The sequence below is a fragment of the Dama dama genome, chromosome 19, assembly GCF_033118175.1.
Source record: "Dama dama isolate Ldn47 chromosome 19, ASM3311817v1, whole genome shotgun sequence".
Taxonomy (NCBI): domain Eukaryota; kingdom Metazoa; phylum Chordata; class Mammalia; order Artiodactyla; family Cervidae; genus Dama; species Dama dama.
In genome coordinates, this window is record NC_083699.1 from 12185671 (window position 1) to 12207692 (window position 22022).

At 36.0% G+C, this 22022-nt stretch overlaps 1 protein-coding gene across 5 annotated transcripts in view; it reads left to right on the plus strand.

The window, feature by feature from the left end:
* RSRC1 (arginine and serine rich coiled-coil 1) overlaps positions 1-22022 on the plus strand; it is a 402069-nt gene that overhangs the window by 83737 nt on the left and 296310 nt on the right. For 4 of the 5 annotated variants that reach the window (XM_061168207.1, XM_061168208.1, XM_061168209.1 and 1 more), the window contains exon 4: positions 13236-13409. The exons of the other annotated variant lie outside the window; for it this stretch is intronic. In XM_061168207.1, coding sequence (XP_061024190.1) covers positions 13236-13409 — 174 coding nt within the window. The remainder of the gene's footprint in view (positions 1-13235; positions 13410-22022) is intronic. 5 annotated transcript variants of the gene reach the window in all.

Consider the following 22022-nt stretch of genomic DNA (forward strand, 5'->3'; position numbering starts at 1 on the left):
TATTATATTTTAGAGCATTCAATCTTTGCCAGCATCAGGGTCTTTTCCAGTGAGTTGGCTCTTCGTATCAGGTGGCCAAAGTATTGGAGCCTCAGTGTCAGTATCAGTCGTTCCAATGAATATTCAGGGTTGAAAGGCAACATTAAAAAAATGAAGATCATGGCATTTGGTCCCGTCTGTGCCATGCTGTGTTGTGCTAAGTCTCTTCAATTGTGTCCAACTCTTTGCAACACTATGGACTGTAGCCTGCAAATCTCCTCTGTCCATGGGATTCTCCAGGCAAGAATTCTGAAGTGGGTTGCCACATCACTTCATGGCAAATAGAAGGAGAAAAAAGTGAAAGTAAGTGTAAGTTTTAGGTCCAAGTAAATGTATCTGAAACTTTGATAAGATAGATTCTTCTTCAGTTAGGGCACTATGAATAGGGAATTACAGGGATACACAGATAATCCCTGTTTGCAAATACTTGGTCTACAACAGCTAGAGGCTCTATCCTCTTGTGCTAAGTGAGGACAGTTAACCTTGATTTGGCAACAGTACTGATCCAGATAAATATCTGTGAGGTGGATGTAGACTCTGTTAGTGACCAAAGCTGAAGAATATTAGTGCACTTAATTTATCTGAGTTAAAATTCAGAATGTGTGTATTTTCTAACAAAATAGCATTTTGTCATTGGGTATATTTGAAATAGTCTTTTGGTATAACTGGAAAAGGTCGGTTTTAATTCCAATCTCAAAGAAAGGCAGGACCAAAGAATATTCAAACTACTGCACAATTGCACTCATTTCACATGCTAGCAAAGTAATGCTCAAAATTCTCCAAGCTAAGCGTCAACAGTACATGAACCAAGAACTTCCACATGTTCAAGCTGGATTTAGAAAAGGTAGAGGAACCCGAGATCAAATTGCCAATATCTGTTGGATCATTGAAAAAGCCAAGAGGATTCTAGGAAAACATCTACTTCTGTTTCATTGACAATACTAAGGCCTTTGACTGTGTGGATCACAACAAACTGGACAATTCTTAAAAGAGATGAGAATACTAGACCACCTTACCTGCCTCCTGAGAAGCATGTATGCAGGTCAAGAAGTGAGAGTTAGAACCGGACATGGAACAACAACAGACTGGCTCCAAATTGGGAAAGGAGTACGTCAAGGCTATATATTGTCACCCTGCTTATTTAACTTACGTGCAGAGTACCTCATGCGAAATGTCTGGCTGGATGAAAAGTAAACTGGAATCAGCATTGCTGGGAATCAATAACCTCAGATATGCAGATAATACCACCCTTATAGCAGAAAGGGAAGAGGAACTGAAGAGCCTCTTGATGAAAGTAAAAGGGGAGAGTGAAAAACTTGGCTTAAAACTCAACATTCAGAAAACTAAGATCATGGCATCTGGTCCCATCACTTCATGGCAAATAGATGGGAAAACAGTGAAAGACTCTTTTTGGGGGCTCCAAAATCACTGCAGATGGTGACTGCAGCCATGAAATCAAGACACTTGCTCTTTGGAAGAAAAGTTATGACCAACTTAGCATATTAAAAAGCAGAGACATTGCTTTGCCAACAAAGGTCCATCTAGTCAAGGCTATGGTTTTTCCAGTAGTCTTGTATGAATGTGAGAGTTGTACCATAAAGAAGGCATGATGTTTCAAATAATTTTTTTTAGCCTTTGAATGGAAAATTTTAAGCATTCATTAAAACAGAGAATAATATAGTAAGCCCTCATGTAGCAATGATCTAACTTCACCAGGTAGTATTTTGACAATATCAAGGCTTGCTTTTCAGCTTTGTTAGGATGGATCCAGAGTACCGTTATTCTGTGGGCTAATTTAGCTCCAAAATTAATACTTGGCTCCATACTATACCTTATGTACAAAGTGTCTCAACTCTGACTGATAGAACACTATTTCTCTCCCATATGATATTCTGAATTTGTATTGCTGTCCAGTGTATTTTTTCATGGTCTCTCGGAATTTAATCTCACATATTTGTAGATTGGAATTTGTCAAAGAACTAAAGAGCCTCTGCAGATTTCTGGAGAGTCCCTCTTCCTGTCCAACTTCTCCTCTTTGGTATAATGCCTTAGAAAATTTAGTACCTTGGTCTTTTTGAAGGTTTGTCTCTGTCTCCCTAGCTCAGCAAGTCTATCAATCTTTCTCTCCATGCTCTGTGGATTGGAAACTTGCTCATGGCAGTAAACCAGGGCAATCCCAGGGTTCCCATTTTTTGTTTGCCTTTTCTTAGGGAATCACATTTCTATGCTGCCATTTGTCCAATGTCTGACATAGTTGTTAAACACATTTTGTCTGCTTTTCTACTTGTTTATAGTGGGGGGCGGGGGGGGGGGGGGCTATTTCCAGAGCTTTTAATGCTTATGGGCAAAAGGCCATTTAACTACAGGAACAATTATTTTATTTGTGATTTATTTTTCTTTGTCATTTCCACCAAAGATTTATCAGTTTTATTAACCTTCTCAAAAAATCAACTTTGTCTTTCTTGATATTCTGGTTAATTCATTTTTTGCTTTTCAAGTTTCTTTCCTTTTACCATCTTTTAAAAAATTTTTTTTTTATTGGAGTATAGTTGATTTACAGTGTTGTCCTAGTTTCAGGTATACACCAAAGTGAATTTGTTTTATATATATATAATCTGCCTGCAATACAGGAGACCCGGGTTTGATTCCTATGTTGGGAAGATTCCCTGGAGAAGGGAATGGCTACCCGCTCCAGTATTCTTGCCTGGAAAATCCCATCGATTATAGTCAATAGGGTCACAAAGAGTTGGGCACGACTGAGCGGCTAAGTACACACTCTTTTTTTAGATTCTTTTCCCACATAAGTCATTATAGAGTATTGAGTAGAGTTCCCTGTGCTACACAGTAAGTCCTTATTAGTTACCTGTTTTATACATAATAGTGTCTATATATCATCCCAGTCTCCCAATTTATTCCTCCTTCCCCTTATCCCCTGGTTCATTTTAACTTCATTGAGTATAGTTTTCCATTCTTTTTTTAATTCCTTGAGATGGAAGCTTAGATCATTTATTTTAGCTTTATTCTCTTCTAATACATGTATTCAATGCTACAAATCCTCCTCTTTATACTTTAGCTATAGCCTACACATTTTGGATGCGCCATATTTTAGTTTTCATTTAGTTCAAATAAAACTGTGACTTCACCTTTCTTGTGTGTTATGTAGAAATATGTTACTTTATTTCCAAACATTTAGAGGCTTTTCTAGTTGTCTTTTGTTTCTTTCTTTTTTCTTCACTATTGTTAGAGACCAAAGACTGAAGACCTTTCAACTTTGAAATGTGTTGAGATTAACTTTATGGCCCATCATAAGCTATGAGCCATGCCATGTAGGGCCAGCCAAGACCGACAAGTCACAGTGAAGAGTTTTGGCAAAATGTGGTCCACTGGAGGAGGAAATGGCAATCCAGCCTAGTATTCTTTTTTTTTTTTTTTTCGTATTCCCCATCCCGATCCCCCCCCCCCACCCCACCTCCCTCTCCACCCCAGTCTAGTATTCTTGCTGTGATAATCCCATGAACAGTATGAAAAGGCAAAAAGTATGATACTGGAAGATGAGCTCCCTAAGATTGCAAGGTGTCCAATATATATTACTAGAGAAGAACAGAGGGCAATTACTAATAGCTCCAGAAAGAAGAAACAGCTGGGTCAAAGCAGAAATGACACTCAGTTGTGTATGTGTCTGGTGGTAAAAGTAAGTCCAGTGCTGTAAAGAACAATATTGCATAGGAACTTGGAATAATGTTAGGTCCATAAATCAAGGTAAATTGGACATAGTCAAGCAGAAGATGGCAGGATTAAACGTTGACATCTGAGGAATCAATGAACTAGAATGGACAGGAATGGGCGAATTTAATTCAGGTGACCATTAATATCTACTACTGTGGGCAAGGATCCCTTAGAAGAAATGAAGTAGCCCTCATAGTCAGCAAAAGGGTCTGAAATGCAGTACTTGGGTGCAGCCTCGAAAGTGACAGAATGATCTCGGTTCATTTCCAAGGCAAACCATTCAATGTCACAGTAATCCAAGTCTATACCCCAACCAGTAATGCCAAAGAAGCTGAAGTTGACTGGTTCTATGAAAACCTATAAGACCTAGAACTAACACACACACACACAAAAAGTCCTTTTCATCATAGGGGATTAGAATGCAAAAGTAGGAAGTCAGGAGATACCCAGAATAATAGGCAAGTTTGGCCTTGGAATACAAAACGAAGCAGGGAAAAGCCTAACAGAGTTTTGCCAAGAGACACACTAGTCATAGCAAACACCTTTTTCCAACAGCTTAAGAGATAACTCTACACATGGACATCACCAAACAGTCCTCCTAAATCATTGCACATGGTGATTGCAGCGATGAAATTGAAGGATTCTTGTTCTTTGAAAGGAAAGCTGTGACAAACCTGGACAGCATACTAAAAAGCAAAATCATCACTTTTGTGATAAAGGTCCTTATGGTCAAAGCTCTGGTTTTTCCAGTAGTCATGTATGGATGTGAGATTTGGACCATGAAGAAGGCTATGTGCTGAGGAATTGATGCTTTCAAATTGTGGTGCTAGAGACAACTCTTGAGAGTCCGGTAGACCGAAAGGAAATCAAACTAGTTAATCCTAGAGGAGATCAACCCTGAATATTCATTGGAAGGACTAATGTTGAAGCACCAATACTTTGACCACCTGATGCAAATAGCTGAATCATTGAAAAAGACCCTGATGGTGGAAAATAATGAAGGCTAAAGAAGAAGGGTAATATGATTAGTTAGCATCATTGACTCAATGGACATGAATTTGAGCAAACTCTGGGAAATAGTGGAGTTCAGAGGAACCTGGTGTGCTACAGTCCATGGGGCCTCAAAGAATTGTCAGACATAACTTAGCAACTGAACAACAACCACAATTCATATTTGAATGTTATAGTCTCTTCTGCTCTGTTTTTTTGTGGTGTGTATTTGTTATCAGTTAAAAACTTTGGGTCTAACTTTGTTTTCTTCTAGTTGCTTTGTATGAATGTTAGATTCAGGGATTGAACTGAAGCCCTTGCCAGTGACACGAGCTCAGAGTCCTAACCATTGGACCTCCAGGGATTTCCCTAGATTCTTTTTTGTTGTTGTTCATGATAATGTACAGAATTTTCCTGGATTGACAGTAACAGACAATTTAATTGATGGGCTGAAGATTTTGTGTGACTTACAAGATTTCTTGAATGTCAATGTGCTATCATTAATACAGTGAGGTGGAATTTCTTTAATAAATGGGAAACTTTATGGGGAAAGCTAGGTCTGTTTTCAGATCCTTTGATGTCATCTTGTTTTTATAGAGCCCTGAGCTTCAGCACTTGTTTTCTGCTTCTCGTTACCACTAAGCCACGAGTGGACGCTTCCCTTTTCAAAAGTGTATCTCTTTCCCTGAGCGTATGTCTTTTTTTTTTTTTTTTAACTCCTGTTTGGTGTGATTTTAGTTGTTTTGTAATTGGAGATGAAAGTAGATATCTGAGTTCAAAATGTCATCTTGACATGGAATCCATGTTAGTTTAATCAATATAAAAATTATAAATATAATTTTAATTATAGTTGTTTTATTTTATGGTAAATATAGTCTATTTTATAGTATTCTACTTGAGACTATTTGAAGTATTGTTGTTATTTTTTTGAAAGATAAAATATTAGGATATTTATTTTGATTACACGTGTTTAGAATTTATTAGCCAATTAAGAAACTTGACAAATTGACTTTTGAGGGCAGTAATTCATTTTATGTAGGGATGTTATGGTGATTCTTCCTATTCTGTAGATATTGAAAGCATTTATCTGGTATAATAGACATCTTACTGTCCATTTATTACTTATATATTGTGTGTTCTAGAGTGCCACATTTTTTATCAAATGTTTCTTTGGTTATAATATATCTCCATATTGGCTTTGGTACTCTAGAGACTTCTAGAGTGATTTATCAGAAAGGTATTTATTTAAGGAATGAGGGGAAAATAACATTGTAAATTGTAGTATAGTTTCTTTGACTTTTATGTTTCTGTGGTCAGAGTAGGAAAACTGTTTAGTTTTTATTCTTGATGGAGATCCTTCAAATATGTAATTAAATTTACTTAATAAACAGGGTTGTGAATAATCTATGATGTGTATTTTACTCAAAATTGTGTAATTCTTATGACTGCAGAGAAGCTTAATCTGCCTTATCTATAGTCCACAAATGAGTCTGCATTTTGTCCAGTAGTGTGTTTTTCTTAGTTGTTGTTGTTGTTTAGTTGCTCAGCAGCTTAATTCATTTAAAATATGTATTTGATTTTGTGGTCTTTTTTTTTTGTGTGTGTGGTCCTTTTTAACAGCCTTTAATAATATTGTTGTAAAAACTATGTTTTGGATTTGCTATCTTTTTTCTGTTTATTCTCTCCAGAGTTATGTTTTGCTTCTTGTAGTCTATTAGCAAAGTTAAGAGGCCTACAATATGATAATTAAAATAATGAATATTAAAACATTGGGGAGGGGAAGCTAGTAGCTTATATTTTATACCATGATGTTTTAAAACTTACTATTTTCTTTTAATTTGACATTATGAGTGACTTAAACTGTGCATGTGCTATTGCTATCATAGGTCATTGAGCCATATCAGCAACATCTATTAAAAAAAATTACAGAATGACATATGTTGCTTGTATGAAGACATAACAAACAAAATATTTTTGAAAAATGTTAGGCATATGTTTTCTACAGTCGAGTCTTTGTGTTAGGAAAAATTATAAGATGAATTTGGAGATAATTGAGTTTATTTCAGGTATTGGGTAGGTTGGAAGGAGTAGAGATTAGGAAAGTAGTTGCAGTGGGACGAGTGAGGCAGATAAGTAATTGATAGAAGGCTTCTAGTTGTGTTGTTTATTTTTGCTATGATGATAATTGAATTATCCTACTTTCTGGTTTCTCTGAGGCAGGGCTAGTTTAAGCCTTTTGTCCTTATGTTATAATGCCTTCCTGGACTCTAAAAAGTATCTCTATTTTCCAAAGGCTTGAATGATGGGTGATACGATTTTCCTGTTATAGAAAACTGGCGAATATCATGTATTTGGTTGCTAAGGTTTCCTGTGGAGAAGACAATAATCTTTAATCAAGATTATTGTTATTTACTTTCCTATATAAGAGAAATATATTGAAACTGTAATCCTTAGTCAGACTTAACATTTTAAAAAGTCTGTCAAAAAAAATAAATAAAAATAAAAAGTCTGTCAGAAGCATAACACTTCTCTGTACTGGATTAGCTGTGGTAGAGGGAAACATTTCATGTGTTCTGACTCAGACTTTACTCATTCATTTGGATTAGCACATACCACAGTTACTTTTTTCTCAGTGCCTGCCTACTCCCAAATCACCTGTCTGCTATCTCATGATTCAGCTGGTACTACTATTTAATCCTTATAATGATACTGAATGGTAGATATTATCAGCATTTTATAGGTGAGGAAACAGATGTCCGGAGAGGAAATAACTTGAGGACAGCATTATATGAGAAATTATTTTGTTTAGATTTAATACTTCTTTGGCTTTATATTAAGAGCATATACATTTAGTTTGTAAGATACCATAAATACATGATTTCACCAATATCTGCCTTATCTATAGTCCACAAATGAGTCTGCATTTTGTCCAGTAGTGTGTTTTTCTTAGTTGTTGTTGTTGTTGTTTAGTTGCTCAGTCATGTCTGACTCTTTGCGACTCCATCAACTGCAGCACGCCAGACTTCCCTGTCCTTCACCAACTCCCGGACCTTGCTAAAACTCATGTCCATTGAGTTGGTGATGCCATCCAACTGTCTCATCCTCTACTGTCCCCTTCTCCTCCTGCCTTCCATCTTTCCCAGCATCAGAATCTTTCCAGTGAGTTGGCTCTTTGCATCAGGTGGACAAAGAATTAGAGCCTCAGCTTCAGCATCAGTCCTTCCAATGAATATTCAGGGTTGATTTCCTTTAGGATTGGCTGTTTCTCAAGGTCCAAGGGGATTGCACTTTCCTTGCAGTCCAAGGGGACTGTCATTTAGAAATGAACTTAAAACTTTTATTTTAAAAAAAGAAAAACTCTTAGGGATTTGTTGTTAAGAGTTTAAGCTAATGTTTAACTCATTTCTCTTTTGCTATTCTATATTTTAACTAGTTCAGTGAAAACTAATTGCCAGAATTATAATGTAAAACCTAATTAAGATAATATACTCTGTGTGTGTGTGTGTGTATGTGTACTGTATATGTAGTGGCCATGGTTATCACAAAAAAGGTTCCCCCCTTTTTTATTATTATTGCTTTCTTTTCATCCAAAAACTTTAAAGTCTGACTGAATATTATTCAAAGATTGTAGAATTATCTGTTAAAATTTTTATATACCCACATATAATAAAAGATTTAACTAGAAATGAATACATTAGTGTCTGTAGGGCAGTTCAGTTCAGTCACTCAGTTGTGTCCAACTCTTTGTGACACTATGGACTACAGCACACCAGGCCTCCCTGTCCATCACCAACTCCTGGAGCTTACTCAAACTCATGTCCATCTGGTCAGTGATGCAATCCAACCATCTCATCCTCTGTCGACCCCTTCTCCTCCTGGCTTCGATCTTTCCCAGCATCAGGGTCTTTGCAAATAAGTCAGTTCTTCGCATCAGGTGGCCAAAGTATTGGAGTTAGATTGTTGCTAAATTAAAATTTTATATGGAAGATGAGTGGGTCAAAATTAAGAGAAGTAGTCAAAGAGAAAATCATGCTAATTTACAGTTTGTAAATTAGGATAATGAACCCATATTGACATTCCTAGCAATAAATATTGTTTTGTTTTGTTGTTTGTTGTTTAGTTGCTAAGTTGGGTCTGACTCTTTTGTGACCCCATGGACTATAGCCCTCCAGGCTCCTCTGTCTGTGAGATTTCCCAGGCTGGAATACTGGAGAGGAGTGCCATTTCCTTCTTCAGAAGATCTTCCCAACCCAGGGATTGAATCTGCATCTCTTGCCTTGGCAGACGGATTCTTTACCACTGAGCCACCAGGGAAACCTGGCAATAAATATTGTCACTTGTCAAAATCACTTTTTAAAAAAAGTTTGTGATCTCATGATGCGGTATTGCTCTTTACTCACTGAATGAACCAGTTAGGGATGAAAAAGGACAGAACTTACTACCAGTAAAATTCATATAGTTTTCTTCAAGCCCTATATATGTCCTAAGTACCCAAGACTAGTTCCTGTGATCTCCTTATCCACAATCTTTTTTTTTAAATCTCTTTGATGATTTGTGTTTTCTTATTTCTTATTTGTTTGATTAGTGTATCTAGGGATTTACCAAATCTGTTGATATTCTTGGGAAACCAGAATTTGGCAGTGTCTAGGGTGATAGTTTAGTTTTTTGATATTATTGTATTCATTCCAGCTGTTTTGTGTTTACATGATTTATCTATATTTAGTGCATATCTTAATCATCAAGGACTTACTGTACAGCACAGGCAACTCTACACAATACTCTGTGATAACCTCAATGGGAAAAACATTTAAAAAAAAAAGATACATGTATATGTATAACTGAATCACTTTGCTGTACATCTGAAACTAACACAACATTGTTAATCAACTATTCTGTCATATAAAATAAAAAAAAAATTTTAATTTATTTATTTGGACAAACTCTGGCTTTTTTTCCCCTCTCAAGCAAAAGGTCTCATGTATTTATTACCAAACCAACCTGCTAGTGCAAAACTATAGAAACAAGAGAAAAATCATTTTCCCAATAAAACTCATCCGACTGTCCAGATAGTAGTGACACTTTCAGAGTGATAGGATGTAAGCGACTTTGACACAGCATAAATATTTGTGCCATCTCTTATGTGATTTCATATAGACCCAGTTTGATTCTTCTCCAGTGTCTCATCTTGGCGTTATACTTGATTTATTACTTGTTTTCATCAGAATCTATTGGAGAATGGAACAACTCTGTTTTTGTTTCTTGGCCAGGAATTGCTTAATCTTGAAAGTCTTATGGAAAGGCATGTGAGCCTTTTCAGCCTCCTTTTGGGTTAATGAATATTTTTAAAGAAATCTCTTTTAGTTCATTGTTTGGGTTTTTAGCTTTACTTTTGTATTTTGTTCCTCTTCCTCCTCCTTTTTTTTTTCTCCTGTAAGTGGTCAATGTAAGGATTACATATATACCCTTACCATTTCAGTGTACTTAGAGTTAATATTTCACTGTTCATTGAAATGTAAAAACTTTCTAACTGTATATGTTCATTTACCTGCCCCATTATTTATTCTTTAGAGATTACATGCATTATATCTACTTTAATTATAAACCCTATAGTAAAACACTGTAATTTTTACTTTAAATTATTTTACTAAAAATAATTTTTACTTTTAAATATATATGTATTTTAACTAAATTAAGGGAAGTACTTTTTAATATTTACCCCTGGATTTACCATTTCTAGTGGCCTTTATTTCCTTTCTAAAGGTCCAAGTTTCCACCATTTATCATTCTGTTTAGCCTGAAGAATTCACTTGAATACAGACTGTAATTACATTATTAACTGTTAAAGATTATGATTTACTTTTCCTTTATCTCAAAAATGCCTTTGATTTACTTTTATTTTTTGAGGGATATTTTTGCTGGATATAAAATTCCAGTTTGGTTTCCCCCTCCCCTTTCACCATGTTAAGAATTTTGTTCCACTGTCTTCTGATCTTCATTGTTTCTGTGAGAAGCCAGTGATAACTCATGTTATTGTTCTCTTGTATGTAATGTGTCAACTTTTCTCTGAATATTTTCAAGATTTTGCTTTATCTTTAGTTTTCATGAGCTTGACTATGGTATTACTAGTCATGGTCTTCACATTTATTCTGGAGTTCATTACAATTCTTGACTGTAAGTTAAAAAAATACTTGTTTGGCTGCATCTTAGTTGTGGCAGGCAGGGTCTTCGTTGCATCACACAGAATCTTTCATTGTGGCACATGGGCTCTTTAGTTGTGATACAAGGACTCAGTTGCTCCAAGGCCTGTGGGATCTCAGTTCTCTAGTCAGGGATTGAACCCACACCCTCTGCATTGCAGGGGTGGATTCTCAACCACTGAACCACCAGGGAAATCCCTGTAAATTTTTTATTCACTAAATCTGGGGAATTTTGACTACCACTTTAAAAAAAAACATTGATTTCTATCTCATTATTTTCTCTACTCTACTTCTGAGTTTAAATAAACATGTTAGATATTTGAATATTGTCACAGAGATTACAGAAGATGTGTTTTTCTTTTCATTTAACCATCTTTTTTCCTCTTAGTTCTTCAGATTGGACAATTTCAGTTTATTTATCTTCAAGTACACAGAGCTTTCCCCTTCTGTTGCTACCCGTCTGCTTCTGGCCTCTGTTAGTATAATGTTAATTTCATATATTGTATTGTTTCCGTTACAGAATGTTTTTTCTTTCTTGTTTTTCTTCTAAAATTTCTTAGCTTTATATTCAGGACAAACATAGTTATACCTACTACTTTAAAATCCTTGCCTGGTAATTCAACATCTGACTCATCCCAGGGTTGGTATCTCTTGTTACATTTCTCATGTTCATTGTATATCTAGTAATTTTGAATTTTATCATGGACATGATGAATGTCATGTTTTGAATATTATGGACTCTGTTATATTCCTCTGAAGAATATGACCTTTTCTGTTTACCTTTTTTTAAAGCAGAAAATTAAATGAACTCATTAATATGTATTAGTTGAATTAGTCTCTCTCAGTTCAGTTCAGTTCAGTCGTTAGTCTCTCTAGGGGCAGTTAAATATTTAGTTCAGTTCTTTCTTCCTTAGCTGTTTGGAGTCTGCCCCTCCTGCATGATCTAAGATTCAGCCAGAGGTCTGAATAGCATTTACAGCTACAATTTTTGGCTCTCTCCCCCCTGACTCTTTTCCCATGATTTCCCTGAGTCTTTGTTCTAGTTTTTTAGACCATAAATCTTAAGGTTCTCTGTTGGAGTTTTAGCTGTCCTGCATGGCACAGACTTAGGCTTGTCCTCAGAAAAGAAACTCATAAAATAACAATCTTTTTTGTTGTTGTTTCTTTTTTCCAAGTGTTGTCATTGCTCGTTCTTTTTGGTCCATAACCGAATTGCTTGAAATTACATTAAATAAATCAGCAACATCTTTAAATAGTAAGGTTTTTTCCTTTTATAGGTCAGTGCCTTCTTTCACTCACTATTCAGTGACTTCAGACAGTTTTTTATAGTTTCTGTAGGATCGATCATCAATCTGTTAGAGACTTTTTTGTCGGTACTGTAGGGCAGGATTTAAAAATATTTACTTTTTAAAGGCACATAATATATCCAATGTAATACTGTCCTTCATTTAATGCAAAGATAAGCTGGGTTATGTAGAAGAATAGTTTTAATGTAACTAATACAGGAAATTATGTTGAATCAATATATTAATAGAAGCAGAGTTTGTAGGGATGGGGAAGATCCTAATTCTTGGGGATTAGAATAGATCCATTTAGATTTGTTATTTTATCTTGAAGAGATTTCAGCATTGAAGACTTGATTTGAACTTTAAAACTTTTTTCACTAAAAACACTTTTTTAAAAGCTGGTTGTAGTGCTACAAGGCTGGCGCACTTTTTTTTTCTATTTATTTATTTACTGGCTGCACTGGGTCTTCATTATTGTGTGTGGGCATTTCTTTAGTTGCAGAGAGCCGAGGCTGCTATCTAGTTGTGGTACACAGACTTCTCATTGCAGTGGCTTCTTTTGTTGCAGAGCATGGGCTCTAGGTGGGCAGGCTCAGTAGTTGCGGCTCATGGACTTAACAGTGCGGGGCTCAGTAGTTGTATTGCACAGTCTTAGTTGCCCCGAGGCTTGTGGGGTCTTCCTGGACCAGGGGTCAAATCCATACCCCTGTGTTGGCGGGCAGATTCATATCCATTATGCCACCAGGAACCCGTGAACACCTGAACAAACACTCTTTGACTAAATCTTATATTTTTGTAAAGTTGGCACCCTGTGTTTCCCTCACATATCACTTAGCAGAGTACTTATTCATAAAGAATCATCTTTAGATGCTCATTTCACACAGTTAACTGAATCCTTAATTAAAACTAAATCCTTTTCTTTCAGACAATTAAAAAATTTTTATTTCATAATACAAATTATATTCTCAATGTATTTAATGAAATCTACTTACTGTAGGTCCCGATCAAGACCTCGGCCACGTTCCCACAGTCGAAGCAGTGAAAGGTCCAGCCACAGAAGAACACGTAGTCGATCTCGGGATAGAGAACGACGTAAAGGCAGAGATAAGGAGAAAAGAGAAAAGGAAAAGGATAAAGGCAAGGACAAGGAATTACACAACATCAAACGTGGGTAAGTTGAAGTGAATCTAAAGCAGTGGTGACTCATTGATTCCATACCAGCAATAAAACTATATTTTCATCTTCCGATGTGCTTCTTAGATGGAAAAAAGGGGAGACTATAAGGGAGAAAGAAGAAAAGATGTCAAAATACGTATCTCAAATTTTTACTGTATTTCCTTTCTATTCCTGTTTTCATTTAATATTTATACAATAAATCTTAGAAATAAATTGTACTGTCAAAACTTATGTCAGTAAAGGAAAATTTACATAATTTGTTAAGAAAGTTCCATTTTCCTCATCATGAATATGATACTTAAAATTTGAAGATTACTTATGATTGAAGATGTATATTAGCTTATTAAAACTCAGAGAAAAAGAAAAAAGATAAGGGAGGGAACCACATGATTTACTATTGGTTAAGACTTCTTTCAATGTAGAATGAGGACTTCCTTAATATAAAAATATATGTGATTGTTAGATGAGTGTATGTGAACATGAGACCCAGAGTTTATTTTTTCTGGAATTGTTATCATTAAAAGAGTTGTTCCAGTTTTGGATGTTTGGATGTTGAAGTCCACTCAAAATTGTTTATTTAATTAGAAGATGTTAAAATGAAACAAAATCTTTATTAGTTTAAATTACAGCTGCTTATTTGTTTTTCCAAAGTGACATTGGGGTCTTTTATTCTGTGAAGTAGAGCATCTTAGAATTTGTCCTCTTTTGTCATTCTTTCAGCACCCTATGTGTGTTCACTTCAGTACTTCAGACACGGATTTTGTCTTTTAGTGTGTCCCTTCTCAGTGTTAAATTGAAGAGCTTACCAAGATCTTCCATATGGTTCCTTGAGATCTTGATTCTATAAAGAGTTGTTCATTGAAGGATATGGAACTCTTCCCATCCCTTTCTTTTTCACAGTTGTCTGTATGCTTATTTTTATCCAGATTTACAGTGATACTATATAAAACTGCCTGGATTATTGGCTTTTATGTATTCTTTGAAATGATCCATTTGTAGTGGATTTTGGGAATGTGTTACATTATTATGTGACTTTCTTTTCCCTGATCACCCTGCAGCCATTAATGTACATTGAACAGTCACTGCCCTATGAAATCCTGAGTTCTGTCTCTTCTAGTTTTAAGGATTGTTGAATATTAGAGGAGATAGGATTGGATATCTGTCTTTAAAGATAGGGAGGCTGACTTAGCCAGAGTTAGAATGAAATGAGGATCAGAGAGGATATGGGGGGAATATATTGATAAGGGGTAAAAGTCAGAAGAATAATAGATTGGAAGAGAGCATGTAGAGTAAGTTTCTAAGATTGGAAAATACAGACTAAGAGGACAAATAAATTTTGTCAGTCAAGGAAATGCTTTGCTCCTTGTTCCTTTTTTTCCCTCCTCCTTTGGGTTTATGCTTTAAATATTATGTGACTATGTGATGTGACTATGATTTTTACTGGTCATTAAATCTTTGCTTTCTACTTCACCAACTTTTACACTTTTAGAATAAAGTTGATATTACATAAAGTATTATATGGGGCATTTTAAAGGTAAGAGAAAACAAGAGCATGAATAAATAAGGAGGTTGCATAGTTTCAGGAAAGGGTCTTATATGGTGACAGTAATCTTGAAGGTCTGGGCCAGCTCTACAGTTAGATTCTTTGATCACTCAGAGCTTATTGTGTTCAAAGGACTCATTCCTGGATGACAGGTTTATAAGATAATAATATCATATTTGTCATTATTTCTTAAATCTCAACAAAGGTAATGCTGCTAAGTCACTTCAGTCATGTCCGACTCTGTGCGACCCCATAGATGGCAGCCCACTAGGCTCCCCCATCCCTGGGATTCTCTAGGCAAGAACACTGGAGTGGGTTGCCATTTCCTTCTCTAGTGCTTGAAAGTGAAAAGTGAAAGTGAAGTCGCTCAGTTGTGTCTGACTCTTAGCGACCTCATGGACTGCAGCCTACCAGGCTCCTCAATCCATGGGATTTTCCAGGCAAGAGTACTGGAGTGGGGTGCCATTGCCTTCTCTGAACAAAGGTAATGAACAGGGTCAAAACATGAGGTGTCAGTTGAAGGGCCCTGAGTATGGATGCCAGAAAGCAGTGAATAGCCTGATTCAGTCATATTCATGGTTTTAGTGGACCATAGGACAGGGTGGTGTTATGACAGTGTGCCGTTCCTTCTAGTTAGTTCTAAGTACACACAAATTCATACCCTTCGGTATGATCTAAAATCAGGATTTAGTGGGGCTATCATTGATATATACATTCAATATGGTAGTACTTACATATGACAGATGCCCCCTGTTTTGCTTCAGAAATAACTTAAATATTTTTTCCCACAGCTTTCATGTTTATTTCCTAAACCTGATATTTCTTTCTCTTTTAAATAGACAATTTCATTTTATTTTATTAGTGTTTTGGCTGCAGTGTGCTGTGTGTGGGATCTTAGTTCTCTGAGTAGGGATCGAACTCACGCCCCCTGCATTAGAAGTTCAGAGTCTGAACCGCTGGGCCACCAGGGAAGTCTGTAAACCTGATTTTTAAGCCATTTAGGGCAGAGCATGCTGTCATATGCTCTTTTCTCTCACTCAGAATACCTAATGTACATCAGTTCAGTTCAGTTCAGTCACTTAGTCGTGTCCGACTCTTTGCGACCCCATGAATCTCAGCACGCCAGCCCTCCCTGTCCATCACCAACTCCCGGAATTTACTCAAACTCATGCCCATCGAGTCGGTGATGCCATCCAGGCTGGATGTACATAGTTGTTAATAAAAATTTATTGGTTATTGATCAGATATGCTCACGCATTCATTTGTTCACTTGTCCTGTCAACAATATTTGAATGCATTCTATTTGTCATGTGTATGTTAAGTAATCGGTACATAATGGCTGCAATCCTACTGAAAGATTTCATGCAGGTGGCAAAATAAGCATATATAGAAAGGAAGATAGATAAATTATTGCAGTGAAATCAGATGAATGTTTCAAAAGGAAACTAACTCCTATGGGTTAGGATACTTCTGACTATGAGTAACAAAACCTAACTAAATGTAGCTTAAACCAAAGGCAGGAAGCTTTTTTGAAGAGCTAGATAGTAAATAACTTAGGCTTCCTGGGCCTTATGTCTCTGTTGTAACTACTAAACTCTGCCCTTTTAGCATGAAAGCAGCCATAGATAATACTAAATGAATGGCATGGCTAAATTCCAATAAAACTTTATTTTTTTAAAATAGGCAGCTGGCTAGATTTGCCCAAGGGCTGTAGTTTGTCAACCTCTGGCTTAAACGATAAGTATATTTATTGCTAATATAATCAACAGTTTGGAGGTAAGCAGTCCTAGACCCTTTTTATTTTTCCAACAGGCCAGTCTCAGCACATTGGGTTTCGTCTTCAGTCTTGACATATTCTAGTTGCAAGGTATTTTCGTGAACATTAAACTAATCAACCTAGATTAGTCAGCATGTTAGGGATGGGCTCTTAAAGATGTGATTTTTATACAGTGAAGGAAGGAGAAGATGGGATAGAATGTTGTATGCAAAATGAACTTCATGTGGAAATATTGATACTTGGAGGAAGGCAAAGTGGGTATGGCATACCTGAGGAACTGAAGCCTAATGGGGTTGGTTTATAGAAGAGTAATAATGATGAGAGGTGTTTATCAGAACTCCTTATATGTTGTGGCGCTCCCCTGGTAGCTCAGCTAGTAAAGCATCCACCTGCAACTAGGAGACCCTGGTTTGATACCTGGGTCGGGAAGATCCCCTGGAGAAGGGATAGGCTACCAACTCCAATATTCTTGGGCTTCCCTGGAGGCTCAGATGGTAAAGAGTCCACCTGCAGTGTGGGAGACCTGGGCTTGATCCCTGGGTTGGGAAGATCCCATGGAGAAGGGAAAGGCTACCCAATCCAGTATCTTTCCCTGGAGAATTCCATGGACAGAGGAATCTAGTAGGCTATAGTCCATGGGGTCACAAAAAGTTGGACACGACTGTGCAGCTTTCACTTTCAGTTTATATGTTATATTAAAGATATTAGAGTTAATTCTATAGGCAGTGATAAGCCAGTGAAATATCAAGTAATTTTATGATGAGGTCTACATGAACAAAATGCTTTACTTACTGTGGATATTATAATAAGCATCTAACATTTTAAGTATATTTTCTAAGTTTCAGAAATTTTGCTAGATGTATAGTATCTCATTTAATTTTCATACTGACCTAATGAAATACGTGCTTTTATTTTCCCATTTATACAGATGAAGACTTGTGATCATAAGACTTTTAAATAAATGGCAGAGTTAGGCTTCTAATTCACATTCACTAACAATAGCATCCTGACTCTTAATAACACACAATCCATAGTTATTGATGATGATCTGTAGTGTTTGAGTTCAAGTGATATGCTGTTACTTAAATCCTAGGAAGTAGCTAAAGAAAACTGAAAGAATCTTCTGTGCCTTATTTTTAGATGATTAGGTCGGATATCTGTTATTAGTAAAAGATTAATTCCTTTTCTGCCTTTCTTCTGTACTTTCCCACATTAGCATCTCATCTGTTTATTTGAAATTATTTTTCATTATATTAATAAAACCACAAAAATTTCTAGGACTTAATGAAATGTATTTTTGTGATGGTTTCATTGGATCTTTGAAATTTGATTTAAGGAATGCGTGTAGGTGGAGAGAAAAGAAAAAAGATTCACAAATGATTGAATTAGGACTTATGTATCAGCTCATCGTGATTGTATAACTCAGCAACCAGGATTTTAGCTTGTACTAAATAACCTACATGCTTCCTCGTATAAGAGAAAACAACAGCTCATGTGAGTCTACTTCTTTATGTATAACAATTTTTGTTTTCATCAAACCAGTTTGAAAATACAAATATTTACAAATATTGATAGGACATAAAGCATACATTTATGAAGTAGAAAGCAAGGAGAATAAGTACAATAATGGGTAAAGGAGTATTTTATAAATTGGAAAAGTAATAGGACAATTCTGAAAAACCTTTTAAAAATAGCAGCTAGTTGAGTACAAGTTCTGGAAATTTCTGGGGCATTTGAATGGTTTTTATTAGGATTTATCTTATAACATCATAAGTTGATCTGTTTGTTTTATTAATTTGCTGAAGAATGGAGACCTAATATAAACTAGGAGGATATCAGGTGTTTGTAGGGATTAAAAGGTACCTTTCTTTACAACAGTGAGTGAAAAATTAATACAGGAAAGACACTAAACAAGCCTTGTCTTAGATTTTATCAAGAAGGTTTCATGACTTTAATTTTTAATGTTTTATATTTATAAAACTTGGTTTCTAGGAATATTTAATTTTAAAAATATTGATGCAGATTTTATTTGTTTTTATTAGTTTCCCCCCCAAATTTTAGAACAAATACTTATTGTATCATTAGATAATTATATTTTTTTATGAGGACATGTCTTTGCAACATGAAAACAAATTTAGTAATCATAGAGTTATTAAATTGAAATTGAACACCTAGCAATACCATTTTGTTAAGCAAACTCTTATTGAGAGTCAAAAATTAGAAATATGAAACTTTCCATGGCATATTATAGTTATAACTTGGTTTGATGATGTGAACATTGTATATCCCATTTAAGTCTTCTGTGGATTAGTATCTTACTGAGACTTTTCTAGAAACGTTTTATTCAACCTCCAAAAAGCATGTGCTTAGTTGTTCAGTCCTGTCTGACTCTTTGCAACCCCATGGACTGCAGTCTGCCAGGCTCCTCTGTCCATGGGGATTCTCCAGTCAGGAATACTGGAGTGGGTTGTTATGCCCTCCTCCCGGGGATCTTCCCATCCCAGGGATCGAACCAGATCTTCTGCATTGCAGGTGGATTCTTTACCATCTGAGCCATCAGGGAAGTCATAAAAGTATAGTCAACTACTATAAAATATCTTTATAGATTTCTTTGAAAATTATTTGTTAATAAATGTCAATACTTCCAGTGACATACTACTATTGATTTTAAATCATAGTGCCATCCTTAAGAGTAGATTTTGAATGGATTGATTTTAATTTATTTTCAATCATGATTTTAAATCACCAGCTGAGAAAATTTGGTTTAAAGCATTTATTGCCTAGTAAAATGCCTTCTTAATCTGAGTAACTTTAGGATACATCAGGTATCCTAAATGCATTAGGTAATGCATTTCCCTTTATGAGACACTACTGTGAAAGCTTTTCACTTTTACTATTCCCTCATTAGCTTTTCAGTAGGTAAATGCTCTTCTCAGAAATGTGCCCATCAAGAACTTCTGCAATAGTTTGCCCAAACACTTGAGTTGATAACTTTTTCCTTTGCATAACTTTCTGAAGCTTTCTACTTTTAAGAGAGGTAAGACTCTGGTTTTACATTTAGATCTTTAATCCATTTTGAGTTTATTTTTGTGTATGGTGTTAGAAAGTGTTCTAGTTTCATTGTTTTACAAGTGGTTGACCAGTTATCCCAGCACCACTTGTTAAAAAGGTTGTCTTTTTTCCATTGTATATCCTTGCCTCCTTTGTCAAAGATAAGGTGCCCATAGGTTCGTGGATTTATCTCTGGGCTTTCTATTCTGTTCGATTGATCTATATTTCTGTCTTTGTGCCAGTACCATACTGTCTTGATGACTGTGGCTTTGTAGTAGAGTCTGAAGTCAGGCAGGTTGATTCCTCCAGTTCCATTCTTCTTTCTCAAGATTACTTTGGCTATTCGAGGTTTTTTGTATTTCCATACAAATTGTGAAATTCTTTGGTCTAGTTCTGTGAAAAATACCGTTGGTAGCTTGATAGGGATTGCATTGAATCTATAGACTGCTTTGGGTAGAATAGCCATTTTGACAATATTGATTCTTCCAATCCATGAACACGGTATGTTTCTCCATCTGTTTGTGTCCTCTTTGATTTCTTTCATCAGTGTTTTATAGTTTTCTATGTATAGGTCTTTTGTTTCTTTAGGTAGATATACTCCTAAGTATTTTATTCTTTTTGTTGCAATGGTGAATGGTATTGTTTCCTTAATTTCTCTTTCTGTTTTTTCATTGTTAGTATATAGGAATGCAAGGGATTTCTGTGTGTTAATTTTATATCCTGCAACTTTACTGTATTCATTGATTAGCTCTAGTAATTTTCTGGTAGAGTCTTTAGGGTTTTCTATGTAGAGGATCATGTCATCTGCAAACAGCGAGAGTTTCACTTCTTCTTTTCCTATCTGGATTCCTTTTACTTCTTTTTCTGCTCTGATTGCTGTGGCCAGAACTTCCAACACTATGTTGAATAGTAGTGGTGAGAGTGGGCACCCTTGTCTTGTTCCTGATTTCAGGGGAAATGCTTTCAATTTTTCACCATTGAGGGTGATGCTTGCTGTGGGTTTGTCATATATAGCTTTTATTATGTTGAGGTACGTTCCTTCTATTCCTGCTTTCTGGAGATTTTTCATCATAAATGGATGTTGAATTTTGTCAAAGGCTTTCTCTGCATCTATTGAGATAATCATATGGTTTTTATCTTTCAATTTGTTAATGTGGTGTATTACATTGATTGATTTGTGGATATTAAAGAATCCTTGCATTCCTGGGATAAAGCCCACTTGGTCATGGTGTATGATTTTTTTAATATGTTGTTGGATTCTGTTTGCTAGAATTTTGTTAAGGATTTTTGCATCTATGTTCATCAGTGATATTGGCCTGTAGTTTTCTTTTTTTGTGGCATCTTTGTCTGGTTTTGGAATTAGGGTGATGGTGGCCTCATAGAATGAGTTTGGAAGCTTACCTTCATCTGCAATTTTCTGGAAGAGTTTGAGTAAGATAGGTGTTAGCTCTTCTCTAAATTTTTGGTAGAATTCAGCTGTGAAGTCATCTGGCCCTGGGCTTTTGTTTGCTGGAAGATAGAGGAGAACATAGGCAAAACACTCTCCGACATAAATCACAGCAAGATCCTCTATGACCCACCTCCCAGAATATTGGAAATAAAAGCAAAACTAAACAAATGGGACCTAATGAAACTTAAAAGCTTTTGCACTACAAAGGAAACTATAAGTAAGGTGAAAAGACAGCCCTCAGATTGGGAGAAAATAATAGCAAATGAAGAAACAGACAAAGGATTAATCTCAAAAATATACAAGCAACTCCTGCAGCTCAATTCCAGAAAAATAAATGACCCAATCAAAAAATGGGCCAAAGAACTAAACAGACATTTCTCCAAAGAAGACATACAGATGGCTAACAAACACATGAAAAGATGCTCAACATCACTCATTATTAGAGAAATGCAAATCAAAACCACAGTGAGGTACCATTACACGCCAGTCAGGATGGCTGCTATCCAAAAGTCTACAAGCAATAAATGCTGGAGAGGGTGTGGAGAAAAGGGAACCCTCTTACACTGTTGGTGGGAATGCAAACTAGTACAGCCGCTATGGAAAACAGTGTGGAGATTCCTTAAGAAACTGGAAATAGAACTGTCATATGACCCAGCAATCCCACTTCTGGGCATACACACTGAGGAAACCAGATCTGAAAGAGACACGTGCACCCCAATGTTCATCGCAGCACTGTTTATAATAGCCAGGACATGGAAGCAACCTAGATGCCCATCAGCAGATGAAT